The sequence below is a fragment of the Silene latifolia genome, chromosome 9, assembly GCF_048544455.1.
Source record: "Silene latifolia isolate original U9 population chromosome 9, ASM4854445v1, whole genome shotgun sequence".
Lineage (NCBI taxonomy): Eukaryota > Viridiplantae > Streptophyta > Magnoliopsida > Caryophyllales > Caryophyllaceae > Silene > Silene latifolia.
This window is the reverse complement of record NC_133534.1, coordinates 225,105,108-225,118,675: the sequence shown is the minus strand read 5'-3', so window position 1 is coordinate 225,118,675 and position 13,568 is coordinate 225,105,108. Positions and strand designations below refer to the sequence as shown.

The following is a 13,568-nucleotide window of genomic DNA, read 5'->3' as shown; positions in this document are numbered from 1 at the left end:
CGCCGTCTCACAACTCTCATCCCAACGAAACCTGTTCTCTTTCCTCATCAAAGTTGTCATAGGTCTAGCAATCTTAGAGAAATCTTTCACGAACCGTCTGTAATATCCAGCTAAACCCAAGAAACTTCTGATCTCAGCTACATTCTTTGGTGCTTCCCACTTGGTAACTGCCTCAATCTTTGTCGGGTCCACAGCTACCCCATCCTTCGAAATCACATGCCCCAGAAAAGCAACTTTCTCCAACCAGAACTCACACTTGGACAACTTTGCATACAACTCATGCTCCCTCAAGGTCTGCAACACAATCCTCAGATGCTCCTCATGTTCCTCCTTAGTCTTGGAATAGAATAAGATGTCATCAATGAAAAATACCATAAACGTGTCCAAAAACTGACTGAAGACTCTGTTCATCAAATCCATAAACACAGTCGGCGCATTAGATAACCCAAAAGGCATCACCACATACTCATAATGGCCATACCTCGACGTGAAAGTTGTCTTTGTTATGTCCTCCTCTCTAATCTTCACCTGATGGTACCCCGGCCTCAAATCAATCTTGGAAAAGACTGATGCACCACTCAACTAATCAAACAGGTCATCTATCCTTGGCAAAGGATACTTGTTCTTCACCGTCACTCGGTTCAGCTCCCTGTAATCTATGCACAACCTCAAGCTCCCATCTTTCTTTTTCACAAACAGAATAGGTGCTCCCCACGGTGATACACTAGGTCTAATGTATCCCCTCTCTATCAGATCATCTAGCTGCTTCCTGAGCTCCTCCAACTCCTTAGGACCCATCCGGTACGGTGCCTTAGAGATTGGCCCTGTCCCCGGTTTCAACTCAACACTGAAATCTATCTCCCTCTTCGGTGGCAACCCCTAATCTCCTCCGGAAAGACATCTCAAAACTCCCCACAACTGGTATCTAATCAATCGTCGGACTCTCCATCCTGTCATATCTCACATGGCACAAGATCATCGGGCACCCCTTCCTCGGATAGGACTTCAAGGTCACAACAAATCAACTTAACTTTGGGTTTGACAACAAACCCACGATAAGACACACTAATGCCCTTATGACCTCTTAGAGACACTTTCTTTTGATGACAGTCTATCTTAGCTTTGTACTTTCCTAACCAATCCATCCCGACTATCATCTCAAAACCGTCTAAAGGAAACTCTAGCAAGTCTACAGGTAGATCAACTTACCCAACTATCATAGATACATCCCTATACAACCTCCCACATGATACAGACTCACCCGAAGGTATAAAGACTTTCTCACTTACAGACTCATATTCCCTCAGACCCAACTGTTAAACATGACTCGAAGATACAAACGAATGTGACGCCCCCGAATCAAACAAAACAAAGGTATGAACACCATTAACAAGAAAAGTACCAGTGATAACATGTGCGTCGTCCTCAGCTGCTTTCTTCTCCATCATAAACAGCTTTTCACTGGTCTTATGCCCACCTCCCTGGACAGTACTGGTAGAGGTAGTCGGCTTAGCACCCGACCCTTGATTGTTGTTGGTGTTCGTAGCTGGCTTCTGATAAGATTTACCGCCATTGCGGTTACCTCCACCGTTGTTGCTCTGACCTCCCCGGTTGTTCCATGACCCAGCCAGTTTGTTGCTCGCATAACTCTGTGTCGGCCCCTGAGAAAAACTTCCTTGTCCCAGCCTCTAGTAACCCCCGCTCACCGCACTGGTGCACTTATGTCTCTTGTGGCCTACACCGCCACAGTTAAAACAGGTCATTCCCCAGCTACTGCTACTATTCCCATGGCCACGCCCATAGGAGGCCCTAGCACTAAACCCCGAACCAGATAAATACGCTCTAGCCTGAGTGTGGTTGCCCTTCTTGTAATTGGATTGGCCACCACCCTCGCTCTCAGCCTTTCTTTTCTCAGCTCCTCTCTCTCGGGTCATCTCTGCCAGCCTCTCAGCCCTCTCATAAGCTTCCTTAACATCTGTAAGGATTCCCACGGGTAGCTTCTCCATTATCTTGGGGGTCAACCCCTTCTCAAACCTCAGAGCTAGGTTCTCATCACTCAATCCCATATCCTCAGCATACCTAGCTTTCTCATTAAACTGTCGGTAGTACTCAGCTACCGTCATATCAGATGTCATCTTAAACCCATCAAACTCCTCTCTTAGCTTACTCCTCACATGCTCCGGTACGAACTCTCTCTTCATAGCCTTTCTAAACTCTTCCCAAGGAATAGCAGGCAGCCCCTGCTTCGCATACATATCCCTAGCATTCACCTTTACCTTGTCCCACCACTCACCTGCCGCTTCTCTCAAGTAGAACGCAGCTTGTTCTACCTTCAACTCATCAGGACAATGTACCAAATCTAGAATCTTCTCCATCTCCCTGTGCCAATTATCTAGAAGAATTGGCTCCCCGGTCCCCTTGTACTCTTTCGGGTTAAACCTCACTATGTAGAGACTGATCTTTGAGTGATCAACCTCCTTATCTTTCCCCACTCTCTTTAAAGCTTCCGTAAGGGCATCTTGATGCTCCAGCATCTTAACTATGTCATCGGTGGTCATGCTCTCAGCTCTAGCGTATAGGGCGTTTCTCTTAGGCGACATCTTGAAACTATATAAGAAAAGGTAGATATAAACATACATACTATAACCCAAAACACGTATGTAGCCTGCACAGACCCCACTCGATCGAGTGCCAGAACCCACTCGATCGAGTTGAGGCCACTCAATCGAGTGCCTCGACTCCAGAACCTAATCAGACCTCCTGATCATAAACTTACTCGACCGAGCTGACATGCCACTCGATCGAGTGACCCCTACTCGATCGAGTGCCCCTATATACTCGATTGAGTACTCAAAAACACGGTTCTGACCATAAAAACATCAATCTATCCACTCTATCGAGTCAGACCCACTTGATCGAGAACCTCACCTACTCGATCGAGTGCCCCTCACTCGATCGAGTCATGCTGACTCTTATACACTACCCGCATGTTATCTCACTCTCCCATCTTATATACATTACTATTCTTTCAAAAAAATATAATAAATACTCATGCATTTCTAGTAACTCTTTATGCAATCAACAAACAATTTATTCATGTTATCAAAATGCCACATTATAAACACCCAACATACTTTTCACTCAATTCAACATATGAAACACATTTCTTCAACTTTTTAACCATACTTTCAATTCTCCACATCCAACTTCCAACAATTCACAACATATGCCGTTATGCACACATACAAACCAAAAGACAACACACACGACCCTGACACATACCCCCCATGTGACCGGTTCAAAATTGCAGGGCTAGTCCGCGACTTTAGGACGTCTCCCAAGCCTTTGCATTAGCTCCTACAACTTTTACCCCGGGTTCATTTTTATTGACTCCCTATGTTCATTAGATTCATTAGTTACAGGTTTCAAGATCGTCCCTCTGATACCACTTTGTGACACCTCCATACTCCAAGTGCCTTACCAGGACCACTCAGGCGTAGAAATGTCACCATCTCGGTTTCTCGAGGCAATGATAATCAAATGACAATAACGAAACATAATTTAAATAGTAATAAGTTTAAAGTGATTACAATCCAAATCCAAACTGATAAAAGTATAATACATGTCCTCAAAACCAAGTGTCTAAAACTACTCAATTACGACAGCGGAAGACTCTAATCAGCTCGTGGTGACACATCCCAGCTAGCCTATATGCCTCTAATCATACCTGCTCAACAACTGCTCACCATCCCCGAATGGATCACCACGCTTTTACAAAACAAAGACGGTCGATTAATCACACAATTATATAATCACAATAAGACAGAAACTAACACAGCTCAATTGTCACATCAACCCGAACTCCATCACCAACTCCTCAAAACTGACTACACACTAAAGTGCGTAGCCCTGCCAGAGTACCCATCGCAACAGGTTACTCCTCGCCGCCAGTGGGGGACCGTAGCCGTTCCCACCTAAGCCCCGCTCATCTCCGTCGAGCGATAAACCCAAATCCATTAATGTGCACATCCCTTCTGTGGCGGGTTCCACAGAAGGCGAATAATGGGCGTGAAGCCACTCCCGCAAGTGACTCCACTCAGCTAGGGACGCAGCCCGAAGAACACAGACAGATACAATCACAACAATCAACAACAACCAAATCCAACAACCGTCACAATATGAATATGATACTTTACAACAATCACAATCAACAACAAACCACATTATGTGACTAATACTAAGTAGGGAAACCCTACCTGGAATGAGAACACAAGCAGACGATCTCAACAGCTGTATCAAAACCTCTCCTCTACGAATCCTCCTCCTATCACATGATCACATAATTACTACTAGCACAACTAACCATAAAAACCCCAAATCCCCCAAATTAGGGTTTAAACAAAGTTAATTAAATGCTATAAAATTGGTATGAAGATCTTACCCTTGACGCAAGGATCACAAGGACACAAAGAACGATGAAATCTGACCTCTCAAGCTCCGGAATTTGCCAATAACACGGATGACGCGAACAACGTAGTTTCAATCTCCTTTTTAAGATTATTAGGTTTGTAAAAGTGTTTAGGGAAGAAGACGATATGAATTATATACTAATCCGTGTTAATTAACAAAACACGTCAAAATAATACCCGTTAACCGACCTACTCGATCGAGTAACTAACGTACTCGATCGAGTGCCACTTACTCGATCGAGTGCCCAGGCTACTCGATCGAGTACCCTACAAGCAAAATACTTTTTCTAAAATCAAAACACCCTTACTCGACAGAGTAAGGCCCACTCGATAGAGTACCCGAAGACTCATAAAACCGTAGTATTACAACAGTAACATGATATATGGTTACATATTAACAAGTTACAAACAACATCTTTTGTCAAATTTCAATATGTCACCATTTTTGCTTTATAGTTTACCATTCATTCAAGCACAAGAGTAATGTCCCTATTTTATTTTAACATAGTAGTTTAATATGTATTCACTTCAATCTAATCTGTTCACGTCTTACTACTATATGTTACCACATAAATACATTTTTGTCAAAAAAAAAACATATATAATACCATTCAGTTTAATTATTTTAGCATTGTAGTAAAATATGTGATCACATCAGTGTATCATGTTACCACCTGAGTACAATATTGTAGAAATCAACATGTTTTATACTTTTTAACATCTAAACCACTTCGATTCACTATGTCATCATTTTAGTATATGATGACGCCATTCTAATCGTATATATTACTAAATATCATTTTTCAATTACTAATCATCAACCTAAAATAATGTAATAAATATGTACCCATTCAGTCAAAACACTGTTGACATTCAAAAAACAAATAAAAAATCAGATTTGTTGCAATGAAGACCACCACAAAAACGGATCTTTTTCTACTTTCAACAAGAGTAATATTTGTATGACCACAAATCCTAAATAAACAAAACAAAAAACCAGAACAATAATTCAAAAAAAAAAAAACAGAACAATCAAATAAAAAAAATAAGAACCAAAAACTGGGATGTGTCGTTCTTGCGTCTTCTTAGGTGATATAATTTCCTTACCATATATATAAATTATAATAAAAGCGATATAGTTTCAGGTTTTTCTAAAGTTGTAAGGGAGAAGATGAAGACATAGTGTAAAAATGGGGTTTGACTAGAAAGTGTTTTTTTTTTTGTTCTTGGTTTTTCGCAATATCTTTTGTTAATTGGGATTTTAATGTGGGTTTGTTTTGTATCAGTGTAAAAAAGATGGTAGGAGGAGGAAGATGAAGAGAGATAATAATAAAAAAAAAATAAAGAAATGAAATGAAATGAAAATGGGAAAGGAGGAAGTGATGAGTACGGGAGTAGCTTTTGTCAGAATGATGTGAATCCTTTTATTATAAAAAAAATATAGAGGTGGATCAGAGCATTAATTGCAGCAATCTCAGAGAGCCTCACAAACCCACATGTGCATCATCCGCTCCATTTCACTAAATTTGGTACATATCTGACCCGTTATAAGCTTACGATGGATACTGACCGTCACAAGGGAGAATTTGTGTTCGTTTGGAGGCTATAGTTATGGACTGGGATAGTTAATATCCCTCACCGTGACTCCACATGCCAACACCAACCTTTTTTTTTTTATAATCCATACTGCCATACATAACCTTACCCACCTACCTCACATGTTCTAGCAAACAAATCATGTTATAAAAAGATAGGCACCAGTGACCAGTGATACTAGTACTACCCTCGTATAACTGTTTTCACCCAATTTCTTTAATATATGTGAAATATATTTTATTGAAATGGAGTGAAAACAATTGTATGAAGGGAATATATTATGATCAGTAGAAAAGAGATTTAAATATGTGCATGATGATGGTACTAAAATTTACTATCACCCCATTGCCGTTGTCTTATTTTCCTCCTACCAAAAGATATATACCTTTACAAAATTACATAAAATCTTCAAAAACATGTGGTCCGGTCGCCCACAAAATCGTGTCAGTTTTAATATACCAAGCCCAATTTTTGGACAGCCAAATCACAGTTCAATGGAGCAAGGCCCATCCTTGATTTCTCAAGATCAAATTCCATCCACACATTTTGTTGATGATGGTGTCCAATTATGTAGGCTTCAACCCCAAGTAAATCCGAGTTACCAAATGTAAAACAATAAACTGCGTCATTGTCCCTTGTTTCCCCGGGTACTCGATAAACTAACCGGTCGGTGCCCGATACCTGCATATCGGCGCCTTCAAAGAGTAATGTCACGGTCGGCAGGTCGGGTAGAACTGTCTGGTTACATGGAACTCGGTAACAAAGGTCCATTACCCCGGCAAATGTGTAATCGGGTTCTCCCAAATCACCAAGGATGTGCTTTGTTTGATCATAGTATTCGGACCGTAAAGCAGTATAGGCTGGACCTAGGAGGATGCTGAATTGGGTGCCAGAATCGACCATGGTTTGACCCGCACCCGTATGGTCCGGTTGGAGTAAGGATTCTGGTAAATCTAAGATTTTGTCACCAACCTGATAATAAAGTCACAATTATTAATAATTGTCCAAATTAAAGTTATAAATGTTCACAAAATCTCATGGAAGACGGTACGTATCCGTCACTTTGGAGTGACGGATACCATTTCCTCTCACAAATGACCTAAATAGAGAAGAGAGAGAAGCACATGGGGGTGCCCCACCTTGTCCCCCCTATCTATTTCTTGTGCGGTAATTTTTTAACAAGTTCCTAGATAACATGCTTAAAGGTACGTATGCCCTCATCATCTAGTTGTTCATGGCATCTCTTTTTCAAGGAGGCAACGAGGATTCGATGTTCCGGGCTAGTCATGTTGTCGGTTAGGTCTAATGTACATTGCTCACTTTGAGAGTTCCAAGGACAAATTATTTAAGCATACTAAAGATTAATTAAAAAACAAGTTATAAATGAAAGTATATAGTGTAAGACGGAAATTGCAGTAACAATGAAAAGATTAGAGATAATCCGATTCGTAGTGACGTGGTATAAGAGCCACTACCTTGAAAATTATTTCGGTACGACCGTGGTAGCGATAAGGAAATTACCGGTAGTTCCTCAAGGATTTACACTACAATACCCTGACGCGCCCACTCGTGACTGAGAGCTTTTGGAATGATCAGAAAGTATTACTTTAACCCATAAAGTTTATAAAGAAGAGAAGAGGAGAGGAGATTGTCATGTTTCTAATTGATGTGTATAAAATGATGAGCAAAGGCTCTTATTTATACAAAGAACGAGAGGAGTTAGTGGAAGCAAAACTGCTCCTTAAAAACTCAGATGACAAAACCGGGCACAGCCCGCCGCAAGCGATTGCCAAATCCCAAATCAAATATTCGGATCCGGGTCGAACTCAGGTACGAGCTGAATTAAGTACCTCGCAAAGTCTCTACAAAAGACTCCCTTTACCCACTAATAATATAGTAAGGAGGAGTTGGTTATATAAACCAAAAAACCAACACTATTCTACCAATTTGGGACAAATCGGAAAAAACCATCATAGCTCAAGGAGCCCCTATTTCCAACATATAGTAGGGAGTATAAAAGATTAATTAGAAAACAAGTCAATAGATGAAAGTATATACTCCCTCCTATTCTAAATAAACTTTCTTATTTCCTTTTTCATCTATTCACAATACCTTCTCTATTTCCTTATTTAATAAAGTTTTATACTTATTTTAATCAACTTACCCCACAACAATACTTATTTAATCACCTCACCCACAATAATACCCCACAATATTTTCCCTTTCTCCAATTATCAAACCCAACTACAATATTTTACCTTATTTTAATCGGTCTCCTTAATTCTAGTGACCCCTATAAATAGGAAGGTTTATCTAGAATAGGAGGAAGTATAAAAGAAGAGTTTTTCTATTAGGTGCCCATTAAGAACATGTTAAGAACAAATGCAATCTTCCTATGTCGTCAATTTTTATCAATTACTAGATTTAAGAACTTTTTAACACAATGGAAGAACTTTTTGTTGGTTCTTAATTGGGACCCAATTCCTGTTATTTTATATATATTAACTATTTTCTTTTTTTTGAAAACTATCAAAGAACTTGGTTCTTAAACAAGAACCTAGTTCTTTATTTGACAAACTCAATGTTACCCACAATGGGAAGAACTTTATTTAAAGTTCTTATTAACAAACTCGAGACAAAAACTCACCATTGCACTTGCTCTAAGAAATCCAAAATAGAAATAATTATGGCTATTTTTATTGGTAAAAAGGTAAAGGTGGTTATCTATTTCAATTTCCCATGAAAATAACTTTAATTATTTTCATTTTTGGGTACACAAAAATTCCGGAGAGACAGCATCTCAATAGCGTTATTGAAAGACCTCTCACATAATAGAGTGAGCGACCCACTGAATTTTTTTCCTCTATTATGTCTCCCACTAATTAGTAGGAGACGGTCTCTCATGAGACCTACTGTTTAGATTTCTTAACATGTGCCTAATGGGCACATAATAGAAAACCCATAAAAGATTAATTAAAAACAAATTAGTCATAACATTCATCACTAAATTAAGGAAAATTGTAATCACCCTTAATCAAATAACCAATTTATCCTTAGACAATCAATTTAATTGGAAATTAAAAATTTTCATGTGTAATAATATGGTTGTTGGTGTATAAAAAAGATATGCACTTAGGTTTGTTTGGTTGACACTTGAAAACACAGGAATTGGAAAATCTCATGAATTGCAAAACTATGGGTTGTTTGTTTGCCATATTTTATGAAAAATGGGAGAATTAGAAGTTCCCAGGAACTTCCAATGCCTACATGATGTAAGAATTGACTTACCTACTCTCCCCTTGGTCATTGGAAATTTCCATGGAATTTAATTTCTACATGAGCAACCAAACACTTTTGTCAAATTCACCTAAATTGGATATAGGAACTTAATTCCCATGAAATTGAAATTCCTAGGAAAATTAAGTTCCTTAATCAATCAAACGATTCCTTACTGTAAGTGTAGTTTTTCAAAAAAAAAAGTGTAGTTTTTTTGGGAAGTAAATAAACTAACCGTTGCAAAGTGGTCACAGATGATGTAAAGATGGGTTACAAAGTAAAAAAGACTCGTCGATATTAAAAGATTCATATACTGAATTTAATAATTTATTTATTTTTGATTTTGCGCCCATTTTCCGCCAACCCTCCCCCTTAATGTAACCAACTTTCTCCTAATTTTTTTGTGTGTAAAACGGGGTGTTCACCGTCGACAATAGTGTATAATCCCCTCGTCACGCGTGCTCTCACGAAGAGGTAAACGGTTGGTCAAAGAGTTTACTCCATTCTCATGGGCAGGGATCGAACCCCTGACCTCATGATTAAAGGATGAAGTGAGCAACCACCACACTAAACATATTTGGTTAATTTCTCCTAATTTATGATATTGGCATTTCTTGCCAAAAAAATATTAAAAGGTTCATTACATGTACGAGTGATTAACTATTATAGGAGAGATATTATGTGCATATATGAGATAACTAGCATGTAATTTTAGGCTTTCAACATAATATTATAAAGATTATAAATGGCGGTTTGTTAATATATTATTTTAATTAGCAGAATTATTCAAAGTGTTTGATATTTTATTAATCAGTAGATTAAATTAATAATTGTTACTCCCTTCAATTTCATTTATTATTCTCTTTTCTTTTTAACATAAGAAATAAAGAAATTAATCTGGACCACATAATACATATGACCCCACATTAAATTGATTTTGGACCACACAAAGTTGTCCAAAAAAGGAAAGAGAGAACAATAAGAAAAATGGATGGAAAGGAAAAGAGGAACAATAAATGAAATTAGAGGGAGTATTTTTCTTTGTAAAATGTAATAAATTTTTCTGTTTTAGAATATGTCAACCTTGCCGGGATAGACCAGGCAAACGGGTCAATTAGATTGGCTCAATTCGTGTTTGGGGTTGCAAGAATTCCGGTAAGGTTGGGGACATTTTCGGGTGGGTTATTATCAAGTTATTTGGGGATAACAATCAGTATGCGATAATAAACATTCGAATCGGGTTTTATAGGGTCAGATCAATTTGGGTTTCGGGAGAGATTTGGCTCCTTAATTAGGATGGCTGGGCCGGATTATTGGGGCCGGGTCATTCGAGTCGAGACAGTTATTAACCCCAAATATGATGTCAACCAAACACTAAAATCCCCTATTTACTAAAAGAATAGGTGATTTCTATCATTTTCCCGCCAAAATGGATATTCTCAAAAAAGGAAACTAATGATAATTATGTCCATTCACTAAATAAGGAAACTAATAATTACAATTTAAATCATCTATTATATTTTCATTAAAATTAATCTTTTCATCAAATTAATTATTTACACTAAACTCTTAAAGTATAATATTTTTAAAAAATAAAATAGAATTGATATAAAATTATAAATTATTAAATCTTTTACTGATTCTATTATTAGATGATCAGTTGACTCACATTCCATATAAAAACAAAACTGTAAATCGTTGTTATTAGTTTCGTGACAAAAAAAAAATTGAAAAAAAATATACATTAAAACTCATTAGCTTTATGCTATAAAAATATTTTCGCTAAAATATATTTCAATTCATTACTCAATTTTCTTAACTAATTTTCAGTTCTGGCTTTTATTTATCAAAGCAAAATACAATGATAAGAAATGTAAACAATTATAAGGTACCAATATTATATAAGTTATTTTATAAAAATATTAAACTTTAAGCATCGTGCATTTATTGCACGGGACATAAACTAGTTGGTTTACTAATTGATCAAACATGTTACAAATTTTAAGTAAGCTCAAAATCTTCAAAGATGCCGTTTACTAAACCCTCGATAATGAAGGGTTTAATATGAAAATTGTTGCAGAACAAATTTTATGTTATATTTTTACTCTTCCATTTACATTGGGAAATTGCCATGTGTTATATCTTGTTTTTAGTGAATGTTCAAACCTTCCCGAAAAATAAAAAAGAATTTGTGGCAATCAATAAATTTCGCTGTTGGTCAGTTTATAGATGGTTGTTTGCTAATCTCTCGTTAAATCCGATCAATATTACTTTAAATGCAAAGTACGAAGTACGATCTTGCTAACATTTGTAAAAGAGTTGTGCATTGGTGTTAACTAACTAACATAATCAAATTTGTGTATGTTATAGTTTGAGAAAAGATAAACTGTGATCGACATTTTGAATCTGGTAGTAGTGTTGCAACTTGCTTGCAAGTAGATGAAAACAGATAGGAAAATCAGAGAACGAACAATAATACTTGTAGCTACTAGATAGTATGTAGTAATAAATTACTAACCTTGATTCCTTTAAACTGGACGGTGTATGCAACCCGATTGTAATACGGCAAAGGGTCTGAAATCCGAACCAAAGGCGTATAATTCAACGTAACATCGTACCCTAAACCCAACCACTCTGTAACATTTTGATCATCTCCAAGCAATAAAACCCCGGGTTCATCTAACCCGGAAGATATACAATAAGAGAATTTCCTCAAATCCATTTGTGAAATGAATGACAATGACCCTCTATTCATCCCTAATAAACCCGTTGTTTTCGCGTCCTCCACCGGATTTGAGCTTGACTCGGTTACCATACATCCGAAAACCGTGTCAGATATGTCGAGGTTCCCGACATGGAATGTGTCAGAGGCAAGGTCGCCTTCGGCTGAGGACATGTCCGCGTAGGACAATGTGGCATGGCAAACTTGGCGGGTGGGGTCACAGGAAGCCGGAATTGATAAGTCAGAGGTGCGGTTTGTGCAGGTGGGTGAGGTGCAGGGGATGGTGGTGTAGGTGGTGGACTGGGTTGGGTCGAATGGAGGTTGGGTTTGGTTATTAAGGGTGGTGGGTTGGGTGAGGTTGCAGTTGAGGTAGGAGAGCTCGCTACCAGTGTCGAGGACCATGGTGATGTTTTGGGGTGGTGTACCGACTCGAAGGGAGACGGTGAGGGTGATGTTGTGGTGGAAATGGAGTTTGTTTGGTGGGTGGAGGAGGGAGGTTGATGGGATTTTGGAAGTTGTTAATGGAAGGATATGTGATTGTGATATTATCAAGAGTAGTGATATTTGCAAAGATATCATAACTTGTGCATATTCCATTGATTTAATAATAAGTGTGTTAGTGTTAGTGTTTGCAAGGTTGTGGTGTTTGTATATTGGTGGAATGAATATAGGGAATGTTTTGGGTGTGGTGATTAATTTTGTGAAGAAATGGTCGTGGACCAGTGGGTAATAAAGGAGAGTATGATCAAAGAAAATAAATGAGTTACTCCCTCCATTCAACAATTATCACCCCATTTCTCTAATTTATGTGAGGGGTATTATATTGAAATGTGGTGATAAAAGTTGAATGGAGGGAGTATATATTAGAGATTCTATAATTAATCTTATTTTGCGTTTCATCTTGTATCTCAAATATCTTTTTTCTTTTGACATATTATTGTTAAAGTATCAAAATAATTATTTTATATTCAAGTTAATGATGTGTTAAAAGAAGTGATATGTGTGATAGTAGATAAGATACTAAATGAGATTGAGGATTAGCTCTCAGAGTGACGGGGTAGAGTGAGTAATGAGACAGTTGGTATAGCTAAGATTATTGTTGGATTTGATCATGTGAGGCTCTGTATTATTAATAAATGTCATTAATGGTGAGTAGTATAGTTGATTTTGTGTTTGGAGTTAATGTACCTTGTTCATTTTCCTTTCCCACAAAATTCAGCTAACTCAAGCAACATAAGTGCTAGTGGTTGAATGTGCATGCGTAGCTATGTTTTTTTTTTTTTTTTTTAAAAAGGAGACAATTAATTTAGAATTAATTTTGTAAAAAAGAGGATAATTAAAGTGGAATGAATTGAATTATTGACTAAGATAACCCAATAACCTCAGGACCGTCAATAACTAAGCTATAAACTAGTTTCGCTACTTTTACCGCTATGGAGTATGGACAGTAGTCGGCCATTTATAAACAAGCAAGTTCAAAAGGGAGAAGAAAGACAATGGTCACA

The 13,568-nt window shown here is 37.7% G+C and overlaps 1 protein-coding gene across 1 annotated transcript; it reads right to left on the bottom strand.

Annotated features, from left to right (window-relative positions):
• Positions 1-6,374: 6,374 nt before the first annotated feature.
• LOC141600476 (aspartic proteinase PCS1-like) lies at positions 6,375-12,763 on the bottom strand. The gene is made up of 2 exons (XM_074420712.1): positions 11,860-12,763; positions 6,375-7,037 (listed from the first exon to the last, which is right to left on the bottom strand). The coding sequence occupies exons 1-2, from the start codon at positions 12,658-12,660 to the stop codon at positions 6,516-6,518; spliced, it is 1,323 nt and encodes a 440-aa protein (XP_074276813.1). The 5' UTR covers positions 12,661-12,763; the 3' UTR covers positions 6,375-6,515.
• Positions 12,764-13,568: the final 805 nt, after the last annotated feature.

Coding starts and splice junctions, on each gene's coding strand:
- LOC141600476 (XM_074420712.1), bottom strand. CDS start 12,660: ATGGAATATGCACAAGTTATGATATCTTTGCAAATATCACTACTCTTG. Junction 7,038..11,859: donor TCCAGTTTAAAGGAATCAAG/GTTAGTAATTTA, acceptor CTTTATTATCAG/GTTGGTGACAAAATCTTAGA.